Below are 21700 nucleotides of genomic sequence, written 5' to 3' on the forward strand. Positions count from 1 at the left end.
AAGGACATGGTTTTCATCTGAGCTAACTATTATACATACCAAAGTAACAAAACTGGACAGTAATGTCTGGAATAAACAATAAACAAAACATTTTCTATTAATAAATAATAAATACGGAAATAACATTACACGTTTGCACAAATATATAGAAAAAAACATGATCAAATGCTCAGTTGCAAATTAATTGACACTCACGTTTCCATATGGGAAACGTGAGTGTGTTTGTTCCGTGCCAGTGACAGGACGTGAGTGTGTTTGTTCCATGCCAGTGACAGGATGTGAGTGTGTTTGTTCCGTGCCAGTGACAGGACGTGAGTGTGTTTGTTCCGTGCCAGTGACAGGACGTGAGTGTGTTTGTTCCGTGCCAGTGACAGTGACAGTAAGTGAGTGTGTTTGTTCCGTGCCAGTGACAGTACGTGAGTGTGTTTGTTCCGTGCCAGTGACAGGACGTCAGTGTGTTTGTTCCGTGACAGGACGTGAGTGTGTTTGTTCCGTGCCAGTGACAGGACGTGAGTGTGTTTGTTCCGTGCCAATGACAGTAAGTAAGTAGGCACCGTCCTACAGCACACCCAGCCCTGCCAGACCATCTGGGTGTGTAATTAAAGACGCCCTCTCATGCACGGCACAAGGACCCTAGGGACTCTACCAAACCCCAGTGTAATGTTCTCTGTGTCCCCAGCCAGGGAGTGCTGTCCCTGGGGAGAGGTGTTAGTCAGGCAGGACCACAGCTCTGTGTGGATAATCCTAACACCATCTCAGGACTCCATGACCTAGAGCTGATAGTGAGGACCACAGCTCTCCATGGACTAGAGCTGCTAGGCAGGACCACAGCTCTCCATGGACTAGAGCTGCTAGGCAGGACCACAGCTCTCCATGGACTAGAGCTGCTAGGCAGGACCACAGCTCTCCATGGACTAGAGCTGCTAGGCAGGACCACAGCTCTCCATGGACTAGAGCTGCTAGGCAGGACCACAGCTCTCCATGGACTAGAGCTGCTAGGCAGACAGGACTCCGTGTGTCATTCAAGATGAAGTATCCAGATGTCACCATGTCATCTCTCTGTGGATGAACAAAACAAAATACGTACAATGTGATCTCTGTTCTAGAAATTGACTTTTTATATAGAGGGAATAAATGTTACTAATCATCTGCATGTATTTCAATCACAGGTGTTTTACTATAGCACTCCACTAGATGGCCCTATTTATCTATCTATCAGCTACAAACTGGCCCTATTTATCTATCTATCAGCTACAAACTGGCCCTATTTATCTATCTATCAGCTACAAACTGGCCCTATTTATCTATCTATCAGCTACAAACTGGCCCTATGTATCTATCTATCAGCTACAAACTGGCCCTATTTATCTATCTATCAGCTACAAACTGGCCCTATTTATCTATCTATCAGCTACAAACTGGCCCTATTTATCTATCTATCAGCTACAAACTGGCCCTATGTATCTATCTATCAGCTACAAACTGGCCCTATTGATCTATCTATCAGCTACAAACTGGCCCTATTTATCTATCTATCAGCTACAAACTGGCCCTATTTATCTATATATATCAGCTACAAACTGGCCCTATTTATCTATCTATATCAGCTACAAACTGGCCCTATTTATCTATCTATCAGCTACAAACTGGCCCTATTTATCTATCTATCAGCTACAAACTGGCCCTATTTATCTATCTATCAGCTACAAACTGGCCCTATTTATCTATCTATCAGCTACAAACTGGCCCTATTTATCTATCTATCAGCTACAAACTGGCCCTATTTATCTATCTATCAGCTACAAACTGGCCCTATTTATCTATCTATCAGCTACAAACTGGCCCTATTTATCTATCTATCAGCTACAAACTGGCCCTATTTATCTATCAGCAACAAACTGGCCCTATTTATCTATCAGCTACCAACTGGCCCTATTTATCTATCAGATACAAACTGGCCCTATTTATCTATCAGCTACAAACTGGCCCTATGTATCTATCAGCTTCAAACTGGCCCTATTTATCTATCTATCAGCTACAAACTGGCCCTATTGATCTATCTATCAGCTACAAACTGGCCCTATTTATCTATCTATCAGCTACAAACTGGCCCTATTTATCTATCTATCAGCTACAAACTGGCCCTATTTATCTATCAGCAACAAACTGGCCCTATTTATCTATCAGCTACCAACTGGCCCTATTTATCTATCAGATACAAACTGGCCCTATTTATCTATCAGCTACAAACTGGCCCTATGTATCTATCAGATACTAACTGGCCCTATTTATCTATCAGATACAAACTGGCCCTATTTATCTATTAGCTACAAACTGGCCCTATTTATGTATTAGCTACAAACACATAGGAAGGAAGTCTGTTGTACTGACCCTCTCAGTGTCCTTGCTCAATGTCCTTGCTCAGTGTCCTTGCTCAGTGTCCTTGATTCCTTCTGCTGTTTGAGCCATGATTAACAAAGTAACGTGCTTTGCCTGTCATAGACTTCACGTAGTAATTTGTACAGTAATACTGACCGTCAGAGCTCAGTGTCCTTGATGCCCTCTGGTTCCTCCAGGGTGTCCAGCCGTCTCCTACAAGCCTTTAGCAGCCTCTTCCTGGGTCCCAGTGGGATGTGTATGGAGGTCAGGTCCTGGTCTGAGCAGAGCAATAGAGCTTGGAGGTCAATCTTCTCCCTTCTGAAAATGGGCATGAACTCCCCCAGGCTCTGGGAGGCAAGAAACGTCTCCAGGCGTCCACTCTCAGGCTCCAGCTCCTCGTCCAGGCCCACGTCAGTCTCCTCCCAAGGCAGCTCCTCGTCCAGGCCCACGTCAGCCTCCTCCCAGGGCAGCTCCTGCAGGTTCCTCTCCTGGAGGCTCAGGGCGCTCATGACGCTGTCTATCTTTATTGCATCATCCAGGCTGGGCTGGCGCCGGGGGAGACGGCCACGGAGGCGGACGTTAGGGGCACGGCCCACCGGCTCTGAGCCAGCCACGGAACCCTCGTCCCGGGCTCCAATGCCGAAGAGGCCGTCGGAGACGTAGTTCCGTCGGAACACCATGGTTCCAAGACCGGGCCGGGTGAAAAGGGAGTCACGGCCCGAGTCAGTGCTGATCTCGGAGTAGGCGGCCTCGTGGAGAACCGGGTCACTGATGGCACGGGAGAGGTGGAAGATGGTGTCGGCACGTTCATCGTCATCGTAGTGGTCGTTGTCATGGTGATCGTGGTTGTTGCCGTGGTGAGGGAACATGTCCCGGATGTTGAGGCGCGAGTGGTCCTTAGAGTTGGCGTAAGTGCCCTGTTGAAGGAACATTAATGAAGAGAAACCATTTTAATGGAAATAACCAAGGAGGATTCAGCACTAAGCCTGTGGGAAATGTAATGGAAATAACCAAGGAGGATTCAGCACTAAGCCTGTGGGAAATGTAATGTAAATAACCAAGGAGGATTCAGCACTAAGCCTGTGGGAAATGTAATGTAAATAACCCAGGTATCAGCACTAAACCTGTGGGAAATGTAATGGAAATAACCCAGGTTTCAGCACTAAACCTGTGGGAAATGTAATGGAAATAACCCAGGTTTCAGCACTAAACCTGTGGGAAATGTGATGGAAATAACCCAGGTTTCAGCAGTAAACCTGTGGGAAATGTAATGGAAATAACCAAGGAGGATTCAGCACTAAGCCTGTGGGAAATGTAATGGGTTTGGAAGAATAGAGTGCGTTTATTTTCTAAAGCTAACTTTCCGTTAGTTAGACCCAACTGTTTTGGATGTTGTGTCTTTACATACAGGAGCTACTTGTTCTACCTGCTTTAGGAACATGACGTCCTGGCCAAGCTGAAGGCCAGACAGCGAGCGAACACTCTTCCTCCCATCCTCGTAGATCTTAAAGGTGCCGTCCACCTGTTTCTTCTTCTCTAGCTTCTTGTGAATCTTGGTCCTCCCCTTGGCTGTGGAGTGTACAGTGGCCTGTATAGATTGAAAAGATCGAAACGTGGACTCAGGAGAGGACATTAAACAGATCATTTACTAAATGTAAAGCAAGGCAGAGTTTGACATATGAAAAAGGACAATGATCAATAGCTGAAATTTCTTGAGCTTACTCCTTAACTTATTTATCAGGGAACGTAAAAACAATATCAAATTATTTATTCAAACTGCCGTTGACTATCAAAATAATATCAAATGCATTCATGAGAAATTGACAGCGAAGTAGCAGGGAAGAAATGCTTTTGACCTCTGACCTGTGAGTATGGCATGTTGGAAGTGACAGTGTTGAACTGAGGAAGATTGCGGCTTAGCGTGCTGCTGCTGTTATAACTAGAGAAACTCATGGCGTCTGAGTTATCCGACCTGACGCTCTCCTTCAGGAACTTTCTCTCCAGCCGCTGGTGGTGTTTCTGCTGCATCTTCACACAGTCCTTTATCCTCCTTTCTGCCGCACGGAAGGCTCTGTCTTTCAGCTTCTCCACCAGCTTGTAGAAGAGGTAGATCTATTTATTCACTATTTAAATATCACATATACACCATTGCAGTTTAGGCTATACAATTCAAACGGAGTATACAAATCATTAAGAACAATCTTTCCATGACATAGACTGACCCAGGTGAATCCAGGTGAAAGCTATGATCCCTTATCGATGTCACTTGTTAAATCCACTTCAATCAGTGTAGATGAAGGGAAGGAGACGGGTTAAAGAAGGATGTTTAAACCTTGAGACATGGATTTGGTATATGTGCCATTCAGAGGTTGAATAGGCAAGGAAAAATACTTCAGTGCTTTTGAACGGGGTAGGCGCCAGGCGCGCCGGTTTGAGTTTGCAACTCAATATTAGGAAGTTGTTCCTAATTAGTATTATATTTTTTTAACTTTTATTTAACTGACTTGCCTAGTTAAGAACACATTCTTATGTACAATGACGGCCTACTAAAAAGCAAAAGGCCTCATTTGGGATTAAAAATAAATAAATAAAATACAGGACAAAACACACATCACGACAAGAGAGACAGCACAACACTACATAAAGAGACACCACAACACTACATAAAGAGAGACACCACAACATAAAGAGAGACACCACAACACTACATAAAGAGAGACAACACTACATATAGACACCACAACACGACATAAAGAGAGACACCACGACATAAAGAGAGACACCACAACACTACATAGAGAGAGACACTACAACACTACATAAAGAGAGACACTACAACACTACATAAAGAGAGACACCACAACACTACATAAAGAGAGACACCACAACACTACATAGAGAGAGACACCACAACGCTACGTAGAGAGAGACCACAACGCTACATAGAGAGAGACCACAACACTACATAAAGAGAGACAGTACAACACTACATAGAGAGAGACACTACAACTCTACATAAAGAGAGACAACACAACACTACATAAAGAGAGACACTACAACACTACATAAAGAGAGACACCACAACACTACATAAAGAGAGACACCACAACACTACATAGAGAGAGACACTACAACTCTACATAAAGAGAGACACCACAACACTACATAGAGAGAGACACCACAACGCTACGTAGAGAGAGACCACAACGCTACATAGAGAGAGACCACAACACTACATAAAGAGAGACACTACAACACTACATAAAGAGAGATAACACAACACTACATAAAGAGAGAAACCACAACACTACATAGAGAGAGACACTGCAACACTACATAAAGAGAGACACGACAACACTACATAAAGAGAGACACCACAACACTACATAAAGAGAGACACCACTACATAAAGAGAGATACCACAACACTACATAAAGAGAGACAACACAACACTACATAAAGAGAGACACTACAACACTACATAAAGAGAGACACCACAACATAAAGAGAGACACCACAACACTACATAAAGAGACACCACAACACTACATAAAGAGAGACACCACAACATAAAGAGAGACACCACAACACTACATAAAGAGAGACAACACTACATATAGACACCACAACACTACATAAAGAGAGACACCACAATACTACATAAAGAGAGACACCACAACACTACATAGAGAGAGACACCACAACACTACATAAATAGAGACACCATAACACTACATAAAGAGAGACACCACAACACTACATAGAGAGAGACACCACAACACTACATAAATAGAGACACCATAACACTACATAAAGAGAGACACCACAACACTACATAAAGAGAGACACCACAACACTACATAAAGAGAGACACCACAACACTACATAAAGAGAGACACCACAACACTACATAAAGAGAGACACCACTACATAAAGAGAGATACCACAACACTACATAAAGAGAGACAACACAACACTACATAAAGAGAGACACTACAACACTACATAAAGAGAGACACCACAACACTACATAAAGAGAGACACCACAACACTACATAAAGAGACACCACAACACTACATAAAGAGAGACACCACAACATAAAGAGAGACACCACAACACTACATAAAGAGACACCACAACACTACATAAAGAGAGACACCACAACATAAAGAGAGACACCACAACACTACATAAAGAGAGACAACACTACATATAGACACCACAACACGACATAAAGAGAGACACCACGACATAAAGAGAGACACCACAACACTACATAGAGAGAGACACCACAACACTACATAAATAGAGACACCACAACACTACATAAAGAGAGACACAACAACACTACATAAAGAGAGACACCACAACACTACATAAATAGAGACACCATAACACTACATAAAGAGAGACACCACAACACTACATAGAGAGAGACACCACAACACTACATAAAGAGAGACACCACAACACTACATAGAGAGAGACACCACAACACTACATAAATAGAGACACCACAACACTACATAAAGAGAGACACCACAACACTACATAGAGAGAGACACCACAACACTACATAAATAGAGACACCATAACACTACATAAAGAGAGACACCACAACACTACATAAAGAGAGACACCACAACACTACATAAAGAGAGACACCACAACACTACATAAAGAGAGACCTAAGACAACAACACAGCATGGTAGCAACACAACATAACAACAACATGGTAGCAACACAACATGGTAGCAGCACAAAACATGGTACAAACATTCTTGGGCCCAGACAACAGCACAAAGGTCAAGAAGGTAGAGACAACAATACATCACGCAAAGCAGCCACAACTGTCAGTTAGAGTGTCCATGATTGAGTCTTTGAGTGAAGAGAGATTGAGATAAAACTGTCCAGTGTGAGTGTTGTTTGCAACTCGTTCCAGCCGCTAGCTGCAGCGAACTGAAAAGAGGAGTGACCCAGGGATGTGTGTACTCTGTGGACTTTCGACAGAATGTGACTGGCAGAACAGGTGTATAACAAATATAATTTAAACAATAACTGAAATATAAATCAAGTATGATGGTAAAATATATATTTTTTACAACCTACTGGTATAAAATTGGTATTTCTATTTTATTTGGATCCCCCATTAGCTGTTGCAAAAGCAGCAACTACCTTTCCTGGGGTCCACATTGAATATGACAAATGACATAATACAGAACATTGATAGACAAGAATAGCTCAAGGACAGAACTACATACATTTAAAAATGATATGTAGGCTATACGTGCCAATGGTCATTCAGTAGTCTCAGTAAAGTTTCTTCCTGTGATCAGGTCAAAATTGATCAGATGACTGTTCCTTGTCATTGCCCCAGATACCTCACCTTGGGGTTGAGGACAGACTGCTTGGCGGCGATGGAGTCCAGGTATCGGACACAGTCCATGTGGCTCTTGGTGGCGGCCATGTCGAGGGGCGTGTGGTAGTCGTTGTCCAGGCACCACACATTGGCACCGAACGATACCAGGAAGGACAGGCAGCTGTGGTGGCCGTTGGCGGCGGCCAGATGGAGCGGAGTGTTGCCCCAAATATCACACTTGTCAGGGTCACCTCTGGGAGGAGGGAGAGGAGGAGGGAAGGAACAAACGGATTAAAAAGACACAGTACATAATAAAACTCAGGCCTTTTACCGCTGCTTCAGCATAGGCCATCAATTACAGATGTTAACATATACTTTCCTACATCCAGATTTACTTCTGGACAACAACAACAAAATCACACTCGATTTCCATCCAGGAATAGACTTAATCTGGTTCCGGGAAACTGAGCCATGGTGTGTGTGCGTACTGCATGTATGTGTGTGACACCCGATAATGACATGATAATGACTGACTTTGACCCAATAATGGCCTGATAATGTCCTGATCATGACCTGATAGCGACCCGATAATGACCTGATAATGACACGATAATGACCTGGTAACGATCATGTCATTAACATGATCATGACATGATAATGACCCGATAATGACCCAATAAGGACTCTGTAAATAAACAGGTTTACAGAACAGAGAAAAATGAACCCACCTCTGCTTAGCTATGCCTATATCATCTTTCACAATAAATTCAGGAAGTAAGATGACCCAATTGGGTGACCTCATGTCGTACCGCTGACTGCCATTTCTACTGTGCTGACTACAGAACATGACTCTGCAACTTATACCTATACTTATACTTATACCTTTAAATAAATACAAAGTGACACATATATACCCTCAAACAGTGAGGGATCTTTTGATGAAAAGGCACAAACATTACCCAACACAAGGATGTCATGGCATGACAGTTACATATCACTTCCTGCTTTGCGTGTCAGAGCCCCTCCCCTTTCCTGTGTTGCCCTCACCCATCCGGCCCAGCGTGGCTGTGGTGTGATTAATAATTGAGGTGGTGCAGGTGAAACATTACAGCGATGTTAACATGTATTATTCAACATATGGACTGAGAATCTTTTCTCTCACAGACACCCAGAGAAGCTGTGACCCCAGAGAGCCGCAAGGTCAACACCTGGGCCATGTTCGGTTGCCAAATGTTGTTGAACATTGCAGATAGAAATGCCACGAAAAGAGCAGTTGTGATTCATTATTCTACAAGTCAGAGAGAGGCATGTTCGTTCTACATAACATATTTCTATCTGAACATTCCAAAATGTTGTGTCCTGATGAACGCTGGCTGTTCTTCATACACTTGACCCTGATTTCTACTTCCTGCATGTCTGTACAAATTGAACATTCATGCATTTACAGGTTCAATGTACATCGTCATCATCATCAATATGCATTGTCATCAATGTGCATCGTCATCATCACAATCAATGTGCATCAAAGAGATCTGAGTATCAACAGGACAGCCAAGAGATCTGACTATCAACGGGACAACCAAGAGATCTGACTATCAACGGGACAACCAAGAGATCTGACTATCAACGGGACAGCCCAGAGATCTGACTATCAACAGGACAACCAAGAGATCTGACTATCAACGGGACAACCAAGAGATCTGACTATCAACGGGACAACCAAGAGATCTGACTATCAATGGGACAGCCCAGAGATCCGACTATCAACAAGACAACCAAGAGATCTGACTATCAACGGGACAACTAAGAGATCTGAGTATCAACAGGACAGCCAAGAGATCTGACTATCAACGGGACAGCCCAGAGATCTGACTATCAACGGGACAACCAAGAGATCTGTCTATCAATGGGACAACCAAGAGATCTGACTATCAACGGGACAACCAAGAGATCTGACTCAACAGTAAGCCAACCCTACTACCCGACAATGTGGCCCAGTTAAAGACCAAAACAACTGGGGTTGATACGTAAACAAAGCCTCATAACTTTCTTGTTTTCATGTATCATTTATTTGAAAATAGGCTACAGCTTCTGATTTCCAAATCTGCTCGCTCAATCTCTAACAGGAAATAGTAATAGGACACTATTATGTCCCCCAGTCAGAGCATCTCCATTCAGTGAATGAAATATGTTCCCCAGTCAGAGCATCTCCATTCAGTGAATGAAATATGTTCCCCAGTCAGAGCATCTCCATTCAGTGTATGAAATATGTCCCCCAGTCAGAGCATCTCCATTCAGTATATGAAATATGTTCCCCAGTCAGAGCATCTCCATTCAGTGTATGAAATATGTTCCCCAGTCAGAGCATCTCCATTCAGTGTATGAAATATGTTCCCCAGTCAGAGCATCTCCATTCAGTGTATGAAATATGTTCCCCAGTCAGAGCATCTATATTCAGTGTATGAAATATGTCCCCCAGTCAGAGCATCTCCATTCAGTGTATGAAATATGTTCCCCAGTCAGAGCATCTATATTCAGTGCCATTTAGTCCAAGATCATGTCTAATAGTTCTGGGAAACCATCCTATATGTTCAGCCCCACTCTTTTCCTTGTACCTTTTAGATACGGCATAGAAAGAGGCCTGTATAACGCAGAGAAGAAGTAGGAGCAGATCAGCATTGCTAAGGTCCGGTAGTATGCAAGCACCTCCTAATCTTCTAGCAGGCCTTCTGATATCCACCACAGCTCTGGGCCTGTCCATCCTTATCTCAGCCACCACCAGCCTGGGCCTGTCCATCCTTATCTCAGCCACCACCAGCCTGGGCCTGTCCATCCTTATCTCAGCCACCACCAGCCTGCGCCTGTCCATCCCTATCTCAACCACCGCCAGCCTGGGCCTGTCCATCCCTATCTCAGCCACCACCAGCCTGGGCCTGTCCATCCCTATCTCAGCCACCGCCAGCCTGGGCCTGTCCATCCTTATCTCAGCCACCACCAGCCTGGGCCTGTCCATCCTTATCTCAGCCACCACCAGCCTGGGCCTGTCCATCCTTATCTCAGCCACCACCAGCCTGGGCCTGTCCATCCTTATCTCAGCCACCACCAGCCTGGGCCTGTCCATCCTTATCTCAGCCACCACCAGCCTGGGCCTGTCCATCCTTATCTCAGCCACCACCAGCCTGGGCCTGTCCATCCTTATCTCAGCCACCACCAGCCTGGGCCTGTCCATCCCTATCTCAGCCACCACCAGCCTGCGCCTGTGCTGCAGCATCAATGCCCCGGGACTGTTGTTAGAGGATCTGTCTGTCCTATTAGTCCTATCCCTCACACTGACCTTTCCTCTACAGCCAAAATCTACGCTGTTAATATCTAATTTACACATCTGACACTGCTGCTTCTTTCAGGCATCAATATCTACTGCTCTCTCCACACTTAATTACCATCATGCCTTATAAACCTGTCACTAAGGTCTTGACATATCCCTGTAGTATTGACCCTACCCTCCTACTCTCTTCTTCCCCCTACCCTCCTCTGATCTCTGTCTACCCTCCTCTTGTCCTCTCCCCCTACCCTCCTCTTGTCCTCTCTCTCTCTCTCTCTCTCTCTCTCTACTCTCCTCTTCTGCCCTATCTCGCTCTCTGTACCCTCCCTCTCTACCCTCCTCTTCTGCCCTCTCTCCCTACCCTCCTCCTCCTGTCCTCTCCCCCTACCCGCCTCCTCCTGTCGTCTCCCCCCTGTCCTCTCTCCCTACCCTCCTCTTGTCCCATCTCCCCCTACCCTCCTCCTCTCTTCTACTCTGGTTCTTCTGGGTGCTGTCTCCACCATAGTGGGTTGTCAAAAGGCTCTCTAAATAGGCGTTATAGCCCTTCCATCCACACCTGCTTGCCCAGCACTTAAACCTTCCACAAAAGAGAGGTATTTTTACCTATACTGTCTGTACACATGCACAAAGGAGCTTCGGTAGCTCAAAGAGTAGCTGACTTATCAAACGATAATATAGCCTTACTCCTAAATCCCACGTCCCTCTTGTTTCCCATTGGAAGTCAGAAAGCACCATTGCTAGACTGCTGAGGGTGTATTCTGACAGTACCGGACCTTCTGACTGGGAGATGTATATTAAAACCATTTTTTTAACCTTTGTTTAACTAGGCAAGTCAGTTAAAAACAAATTATTATTTACAATGACGGCCTACCCCGGAGAAACCCTAATGAAACTGGGCCAATTGTGCACCACCCTATGGGACTTCCAATCACGGCCGGTTGTGATACAGCCTGGAATTGAACCAGGGTCTGTAGTGACGCCTCTAGCACTGAGATGCAAGATGGCGCCGGAGAACAAGGCTGACGTTTTAAGTATTTCTAACCAATTGTGTTTTTTTGTTTGTTTCTTTGCGTTGTTTGCGTTTCTTTTGCGTTGTTTTTTACTTATTGTATATAATGTTGCTGCATCTCTTATGACTTCTGGGCATTAGAACTGCTCACCACGGACTGGCAGAATCCTATTTTTCCTTTAACGAGTCCGACGAGCCTGACGTGAATGATATACTGCTCTGTGGTCAGATGAAGCGGATGCTAAGCTACAGGACTGTTTTGCTAACACAGGCTGGAATATGTTCCGGGATTCCGCCAATAGCATTGAGGAGGACACCACATCAGTCATTGGCTTCATCAATAAGCGCATCGATGAGGTCGTCCCCACAGTGACTGTACGAACATACCCCAACCAGAAGCCATGGATTACAGGCAACATCCGCACTGGGCTAAAGGCTAGAGCTGCCGCTTTCAAGGAGCGGGACTCTAACCCGGAAGCTTATAAGAAATCCCGCTATCCCCTCCGACGAACCATCAAACAGGAAAAGCATCAATACAGGACTAAGATTGAACAGTACTACACCAGCTCTGACGCTCATCGGATGTGGCAGGGCTTGCAAATCATTATGGAATACAAAGAGAAGCACAGCCGAAAGCTGCCCAGTAACACGAGCCTACCAGGCGAGCTAAACTACTTCTATGCTTGCTTGGAGGTAAATAACACTGAAATGCATGAGTGCACCAGCTGTTCTGGAAGACTGTGTGATTGCGCTCTCCGCAGCCAATGTAAGTAAGACCTTTAGACAGGTCAACATTCACAAGGCAGCAGAGCCAGACAGATTACCAGGAATGTGTACTGCGAGCATGCGTTGACCAACTGGCAAGTGTCTTCACTGACATTTTCAACCTCTCCCTGTCCAAGTCTGTAACACCAACATGTTTTAAGCAGACAACCATAGTATCTGTGCCAAAGAACACTAAGGTAACCTGCCTAAATGACTACCGAACCGTAGCACTCTGTAGCCATGAAGTGCTTTGAAAGGTTGGTCATGGCTCACATCAACACAATTATCCCAGAAACCCTAGACCCACTCCAATTTGCATACCACCCTAACAGATCCACAGATGATGAAATCTCTATTGCACTCAACACTGCCCTTTCCCACCTGGACAAAAGTAACACCTATGTGAGAATGCTATTAATTGACTACAGCTCAGAGTTCAACACCATAGTGCCCTCAAAGCTCATCAATAAACTAAGGACCCTGGGACTAAACACCTCCCTCTGCAACTGGATCCTGGACTTCCTGACGGGCCGCCCCCAGGTGGTAAAGGTAGGTAACAACACAACCGCCACACTGATCCTCAACACAAGGACCCCTCAAGGGTGCATGCTCAATCCTGTCCTGTACTCCCCGTTCACTGATGACACAACAGTGGTAGGCCTGATCACCGACAACGACGAGACAGCCTATAGGGATGAGGGTAGAGCCCTGGCTGTGTGGTGCCAGGACAACAACCTCTCCCTCAGCGTGATCAAGACAAAGGAGATGATTGTGTACTAGAGGAAAAAGAGGACCGAGCACGCCACCATTGTCATTGATGGGGCTGCAGTAGAGCAGGTTGAGCGCTTCAAGTTCCTTGGTGTCTACATCACCAACAAGCAGCATACCACCCTGAATACCACTGCTGGCTTGCTTCTGAAGCTAAGCAGGGTTGGTCCTGGTCAGTCCCTGGATGGGAGACCAGATGCTGCTGGAAGTGGTGTTGGAGGGCCAGTAGGAGGCACTCTTTCCTCTGGTCTAAAAAATATCCCAATACCCCAGGCCAGTGATTGGGGACACTGCCCTGCGATGGCACTTATCGTAAGAGTTGGGGTATTAACCCCGGTGTCCTGGCTAAATTCCCAATCTGGCCCTCAAACCATCACGGTCACCTAATAATCCCCAGTTTACAATTGGCTCATTCATCCCCCTCCTCTCCCCTATAACTATTCCCCAGGTCGTTGCTACAAATTACAATGTGTTCTCAGTCAACTTACCTGGTAAAATAACAGATAAATAAATAAATAAAAAAACAAGCACACCAAGACAGTTGTGAAGAGGGCATGACAAACCTATTCCCCCTCAGGAGACTGAAAAGATTTGGCATGGGTCCTCAGATACTCTAAAGGCTCTACAGTTGTACGGCAACTGCTCAGCCTCCGACCGCAAGGCACTACAGAGGGTAGTGCATACGGCCCAGTACATCACTGGGGCCAAGCATCCTGCCAACCAGGACCTCTACACCAGGCGGTCTCAGAGGAAGGCCCTAAAAATTGTCAAAGACTCCAGCCACCCTAGTCATATACTGTTCTCTCTGCTACCGCATGGCAAGTGGTACCGGAGTGCCAAGTCTAGGTCCAAGAGTCTTCTACCCCCAAGCCATAAGACTCCTGAACATCTAATCAAATGGAAACCCAGACTATCTGCAGTGACCCCCCTTTTTTACACCACTGCTACTCTCTGTTGTTATCATCTATGTATAATCACTTTAATAACTCTACAGTGGCTTGTGAAAGTATTCACCCCCTGGCATTAAAATATATTTTTGGGGGGTTTGAGGTCGACCGATTATGATTTTTCAACGCCGATACCGATTATTGGAGGACCAAAAAAAAAAAGTTGATGCCGATTAATCGGCCGATTTTTTTTTTTTTTTTTGTAATAATGACAATTACAACAATACTGAATGAACACTTATTTTAACTTAATATAATACATCAATAAAATCCATTTAGCCTCAAATAAATAATGAAACATTTTCAATTTGGTTTAAATAATGCAAAAACAAAGAGTTGGAGAAGAAAGTTAAAGTGCAATATGTGCCATGTAAAATAGCTAACGTTTAAGTTCCTTGCTCAGAACATGAGAACATATGAAAGCTGGTGGTTCCTTTTAACATGAGACTTCAATATTCCAAGGTAAGAGGTTTTAGGTTGTAGTTAATATAGTATTTATAGGACTATTTCTCTCTATACCATTTGTATTTCATATATCTTTGACTATTGGATGTTCTTATAGGCACTTTAGTATTGCCAGTGTAACAGTATAGCTTCCGTCCCTCTCCTCGCCCCTACCTGGGCTCGAAACAGGAACACATCGACAACAGCCACCCTTGAAGCATGGTTACCCATCGCACCACAAAAGCCACGGCCCTTGCAGAACAAGAACAACTACTCCAAGTCTCAGAGCGAGTGACGTCACCGATTGAAATGCTATTAGCACGCACCCCTCTAACTAGCTAGCCATTTCACATCGGTTACACCAGCCTAATATTGGGAGTTCATAGGCTTGAAGTCATAAACAGCTCAATGCTTGAAGCATTGAGAAGAGCTGCTGGCAAACGCACGAAAGTGCTGTTTGAATAAATGCTTAGGAGCCTTCTGCTGCCTACCACCGCTCAGTCAGACAGCTCTATCAAATAGTCCCTCATCAAATCATAGATTTAATTATAACATAATAACACACAGAAATATGAGCCTTTGGTCATTAATATGGTCGAATCCAGAAACTATCATTTTCGAAAACAAAACGTTTATTATTTCAGTGAAATACGGAACCGTTCCGTATTTTATCTAACAGGTGGTATCCATAAGTCTAAATATTGCTGTTAAATTGTACAACCTTCAATGTTGTGTCATAATTATGTCATAATTACGTAACATTCTGGAAAATTAGTTCGCAACGAGCCAGGCGGCCCAAACTGTTACATATACCATGACTCTGCGTTCAATGAACGCAAGAGAAGTGACACAATTTCACCTGGTTAATATTTTTTTTTAATCGGCCAAATCGGTGTCCAAAAATACCGATTTCGGATTGTTATGAAAACTTGAAATCGGCCATTCCGATTAATCGGTCGACCTCTAGCTTGTATCACAACATACCTACCACTTTGAAGATGCAAAATATTTTTAATCGTGAAACAAACAAGAAATAAGAAAAAAAACTGAAAACTTGAGTGTGCATAACTACCAAAGTCAATACTTTGTAGAGCCACCTTTTGCAGCAATTACAGTTGAAAGTCTCTTGAGGTCTGTCTCTATAAGCTTGGCACATCTAACCCCTGGGAATTTTTCCCATTCTTCAAGGCAAAACGGCTCCAGCTTCTTCAAGTTGGATGGTTTCCGCTGGTGTAGAGCAGTCTTTAAGTCATAGAACAGTTTCTCAATTGGATTGAGGTCTGGGCTTTGACTCGGCCATTCCAAGACATTTAAATGTTTCCCCTTAAACCGCTTGAGTGTTGCTTTGGAAGTATGCTAAGGGTCATTGTCCTGCTGGAAGGTGAACCTCCGCCCCAGTCTCAAATCTCTGGAAGACTGAAACAGGTTTCCCTCAAGAATTTCCCTATATTTAGCGCCATCCATCATTCCTTCAATTCTGACAATTTTCCCAGTCCTGCCGATGAAAAACATCCCCACAGCATGATGCTGCCACCACCATGGGATGATGTTCTCTGGGTGATGAGATGTGTTCGGTTTCCACCAGACATAGCGTTTTCCTTGATGGCCAAAAAGCTCCATTTTAGTCTCATCTGAACAGAGTACCTTCTTCCATACGTTTGAGGAGTCTCCCACATGCCTTTTGGTGAACACCAAACGTGTTTGCTTATTTTTGTCTTTATAAACAATGGCTTTTTCTGGCCAATCTTCCGTAAAGCCCAGCTCTGTGGAGTGTACGACTTAAAGTGATCCCATGAACAGAGACTCCAATATCCGCTGTGAAGCTTTGCAGCCCCTGCAGGGTTATCTTTGGTCTCTTTGTTGCCTCTCTGATTAATGCCCTCCTTGCCTGGTCCGTGAGTTTTGGTGGGCGGCTCTCTCTTGGCAGATTTGATGTGGTGCCATATTCTTGCAATTTTTAATAATGGATGTAATGGTGCTCCGTGGGATGTTCAAAGTTTTGGATATTTTTTTATAACCCAACCCTGATCTGTAGTTCTCCACAACGTTGTCCCTGACCTGTTTGGAGAGCTCCTTGGTCTTCATGGTGCCGCTTGCTTGGTGATGCCACTTACTTAGTGGTGTTGCAGACTCTGGGTGTAACGGTCGTCCTATGAAGGAGAGGACCAAAGCGCAGCGTGGTAAGTGTTCGTCTTGATTTTTAATATGAATAGTGAACACTGAAACTAAAACAATAAAACGACAAACGAACAGTCCTGAACGGTGAAATAAAACACAGAACAGAAAATAAACACCCACGAAACACAAGTGGGAAAAGACTACCTAAGTATGATTCTCAATCAGAGACAACTAACGACATCTGCCTCTGATTGAGAACCATACCAGGCCAAACGCAAACACAACATAGAAAACGGAACATAGACAACCCACTCAATTCACACCCTGACCATACTAAAACAAAGACATAAATAAAATAACTAAGGTCAGAACGTGACAGTACCCCCCCCCCCCCCCCAAAGGTGTGGACTCTGGCCGCAAAACCTAAACCTATAGGGGGAGGGGTCGGTTTCTGTCCACAGTGGCGGCTCTGGCGCGGGACGTGGACCCCACTCCACCATAGTCCTTCTCCGCCTCTTTACCTGCCTCCATGGCCTCTTTAACGCAGCGACCCTGGGGACCCAAGCCACGGGTCCCGAATGGACGGGAGATTCCGGCAGCACCGGGTGGACGGGAGATTCCAGCAGCACCGGACAGGCGGGAAACTCCGGTAGTTCTGGAGTGAAGGGCGATTCTGGCAGTTCCTGGCTGACGGACGGCTCTGGCAGCTCCTTGCTGACTGACGGCTCTGGCAGCTCCTGGCTGCCGGGCGACTCTGGCAGCTCAGGGCAGACGGGCGACTCTGGCAGCTCAGGACAGACGGGAGACTCTCACAGCACTGAGCAGGCGGGAGCACCTGTAGGAAGGAGATGGAGAGACAGCCTGGTGGGCTGTCTCTCCGGAGGGCTGGTGCGTGGAGGTGGCACCGGATAGACCGGACCGTGAAGGCGCACTGGAGCTCTCGAGCACCGAGCCTGCCCAACCTTACCTGGTTGAATGCTCCCCGTAGCCAGGCCAGTGCGGCGAGGTGGAATAGCCCGCACTGGGCTGTGCTGGCAAACCGGGGACACCATGCGTAAGGCTGGTGCCATGTACCCCGGCCCGAGGAGATGCACTGGAGACCAGATGTGCTGAGCCGGCTTCATGGCACCCGGCTCGATGCCCACTCTAGCCCGGCCGATACGAGGCGCTGCTATGTATCGCACCGGGCTATGCCTGCGCATAGACAACCCACTCAGAACATGACACTGGGGCCTTTCAGATATATACTGGGATCATGTGACTGATCATGTGACACTTAGATTGCACACAGGTGGACTTTATTTAACTAATTATGTGACTTCTGAAGGTAATTGGTTGCACCAGATCTTATTTAGGGGCTTCATAGCAAAGGGGGTGAATACATATTCACGCACCACTTTCAGTTTTTATGAATTTTTGAAACAAGTAATTCTTTTAATTTCACTTCACCAATTTGGACTATTTTGTGTGCGTCCATTACATGAAATCCAAATAAAAATCCATTTAAATTACAGGTTGTAATGCAACAAAATAGGAAAAATGCCAAGGAGGATGAATACTTTTGCAAGGCACTGTACCTACATGTACATACTACCTCAACTAACCGGTGACCCCGAACATTGACTCTGAAACGGTACCCCCCTGTTATTTAACTGCTGCTCTTTAATTACATGTTACTTTTATTTCTTATTCTTACTCGTATTAATTTTAATCTGCATTGTTGGTTAGGGGATTCATAAGTAATCATTTCACTGTTTTACCTGTTATATTCGGCGCATGTGACTAATACCATTTGATTTGATTTGATTTGCAGTGCTTTAGACCGCTGCGCCACTCGGTAGCCCAGTGGTTTGTGTGGGGAACAAAGATTATAGCCGTCATCTGGCGGTAGCTGCCTACTACTGTAGCTCACAAGGACAGGAGTCCGAACTTACCCGCAGGCTAACAATGTGGTGGAGGAGTGGGCCCTTTCAAAAGTCAGTCTGAATGAAAACAAGCATCTCATGTAATTGAGCTGATGTTTATTACCTCTGATTCAGAGGGGCTGGTTTAAATGCGGAAGACACATTTCAGTTGAATACATTCAGTTGTACAACTGACTAGGTATCCCCCTTTCCCTTTCCACTGCTACTTCCATAGAGGTGTGTGTGTGTGTGTGTGTGTACACGCTTGCACGCGTGCATAAGTATTCACGCAGCACGGTTGTGCATTGGTGTCTGAGAGAGTATTGGTTAGCAGGCCATCCTTCTGTCAGTGACATTTGCCTTTGATTAGGCTTGTTAAAATGGAAACACAGAGGTGTCCATCACATTAACAGCCCTGTTGGAAGGGGTGAGGAGGGTCAAACTAGCAGACATAAATCACGAGCTGGCACTAAAGTGGCCGTTTGAATGTAAATGTTGTTCCTAGACAGTAATCTGAACCAGTTGACTGAAGGTTTTAGTGATCTTCTGCAGTTCAATGCCAGGATAGCGTGTTGGATTCCTGGACCAGCCATAAGTAAATATACAGAGCAAGTATTCAGACACCTTGATTTTTTCCACATTTTGTTACGTAAAAAAATGGACAGGACAACAACCCTAAGCACACAGCCAAGACAACACAGGAGTGGCTTCGGGACAAGTCTCTGAATGTCCTTGAGTGGTCCAGCCAAAGCCTGGACTTAACCCCGATCTCTGGAGAGAACCTGACTTAGCTTGAGAGGATCTGCAGAGAAGAATGGAAGAAACTCCCCAAATACAGGTGCGCCAAGCTTGTAGCTTCATTCCCGAGAAGACTCAAGGCTGTATTCATTGCCAAAGGTGCTTCAACAAAGTACTGAGTAAAGGCTCTGAATACTTATGTAAATGTGATATTTCAGTTTTTTATTTGTAATACATTTGCAAACATTTATAAAAACCTGCTTTTGATTTGTAATTATGGGGTATTATGTGTAGATTGATGAGGGTGAAAAACTAATTAATCCATTTTAGATTAAAGCTGTAACGTAACTAAATGTGGAAAAGGTCAAGGGGTCTGACTACTTTCCGATTGCACTGTATATAAACATATACATAATTACATGTCTCTGGTCTAGGCTATATAGCTCTGACTCTGCCCTTTCAGATGGAAGGAAGTGAGAAGATACTGTGCATAAATTGCAAACTTGCCTTTGCGCACGCTGCACTGACATGCGACAATGCTCCTCCACACCTGTTTTTTGATACTTCAACTGGTAGGCCAATTTGCAATCGGGACACCTGAGCTATTTTTAAAATGAGTTGCCTTGTTACTTCCTCGTAAGAGAAGCTATAGGCTTTATCGGCTGCTTAGGAAAGGTAACGAAGCTTACCCTCTTCCCACAACGAGTCGGAGCGCATCAAGGTTGCCGTGGTACGCAGCCCATAAGGTCGGTGTCATTCCGTCTTCATCGGGCGCGTTGAGCTGCTTCCGAGTGGCCTCTCTGAGTAGGTCCAGGTAGCCATCCCGGGCTGCCCGGTGGTACTTGTCGTTCATAGTGCCTACGGCTCTGATAGCCTGGCTCATGGTCAGTTATTTGGCATCTAGGTGTGCTAAGAGCTTTCCCTCCGAGGGGGCAAGTTTGTACAAGACGCTCAGTGTTCTGTTGGGTCGTAGGTTGATGCTTCCCTCAGGAAGGAGGCAGGGACTACAGAGAGAAGCCAGAGCGGTTGCCAGGGGGACACATCAGACGGTTGTCAAACAGGGAGGGGTTCAGAGAAGTTGACAGCCTTAATCCTGTGCAGATCATGGAGATGTCACTGTAATCATTTGTTTTAGTTTTAACCTTAGTTAGCTAATGAATTGTGAATGCATTTTTTATCCATTAACAGTATTTAATTCTGAATAGTAGCCTAACAATTTCAATTAGGCCCGGCTAATTTTACTGAATCAATTAGTAATGTCATTATTCATTATTCATTATTGCATTTTAATAACATGTGCCACTGTACAGTAGATTACTAGCTCAGAACACGGAAACGATTCAACAGTAGCCTGACGAGTATGCTTTTATGACTTTAGTATCAGATTATTTGAGTTCTTATCTCCTGCTACATCTAGGTAATATGTTGGATAACAACATATTCTGAAGTCAGTGAATGGTGCCGGCTGTGTTCAAACAAGCAGTAACAGGCACTGACGTTTTTCCTTTGGTATACATAACCACACGTTGGACAAACATTTCTCCAAAACCCACACAGACTCTACGTATCCTTTGGAGACAAGCTCGCACATGACGGAGTTGACAACATTCTTTGAATAATTGCATTGCAAACAACAAAGAATCCAAAGAACTGTCTTTTAAAAATGTGTGTTAGAATATAATACTTTTGAACCCATGTTTGGTACCTATCTGGAATTTGTTCTCTGATGGGAACTTTGATGCCTTCTAAATGGATGTACTGTGTGATGTGTAATATATCTCTGTGATAATTTGTCTGTTCAGAGTGAATCAGACCACTCCGGTCGGTCATCAGATCAAGGTGTGACCCGCTCCTAGCGGATGTTGGTTGGTATGATTTAATTGGCCGTGTTGCTCAGATTTGGTCTGTGATTGGTCAACAACTGATTTGAAATACAAACGATTAT

General features: G+C 44.8%; 1 protein-coding gene across 1 annotated transcript; it reads right to left on the reverse strand.

Moving 5' to 3' along the window:
• Nucleotides 1-515: 515 nt before the first annotated feature.
• On the reverse strand, nt 516-20608 carry LOC139375723 (pre-mRNA splicing regulator USH1G-like). The gene is made up of 6 exons (XM_071117536.1): nt 20445-20608; nt 7768-7993; nt 4243-4473; nt 3806-3967; nt 2536-3296; nt 516-1059 (listed from the first exon to the last, which is right to left on the reverse strand). Exons 1-5 carry the CDS (start codon nt 20606-20608, stop codon nt 2538-2540), a joined length of 1542 nt encoding a protein of 513 aa, XP_070973637.1. The 3' UTR covers nt 516-1059; nt 2536-2537.
• Between the last annotated feature and the right edge of the window lie 1092 nt (nt 20609-21700).

The sequence above is a fragment of the Oncorhynchus clarkii genome, chromosome 20 (genome assembly GCF_045791955.1).
Source record: "Oncorhynchus clarkii lewisi isolate Uvic-CL-2024 chromosome 20, UVic_Ocla_1.0, whole genome shotgun sequence".
Lineage (NCBI taxonomy): Eukaryota > Metazoa > Chordata > Actinopteri > Salmoniformes > Salmonidae > Oncorhynchus > Oncorhynchus clarkii.

Bases quoted from the DNA above. Each gene is read 5' to 3' on its own strand.
- LOC139375723 (XM_071117536.1), bottom strand. From the start codon at position 20,608: ATGAACGACAAGTACCACCGGGCAGCCCGGGATGGCTACCTGGACCTA. The intron at 7,994-20,444 runs GTAAGCTTCGTT...CCCTCCTCCCAG, and splicing joins CGACTCGTTGTGGGAAGAGG to AGGTGACCCTGACAAGTGTG. The intron at 3,968-4,242 runs GTCAGAGGTCAA...CAATCTATACAG, and splicing joins CCAACATGCCATACTCACAG to GCCACTGTACACTCCACAGC.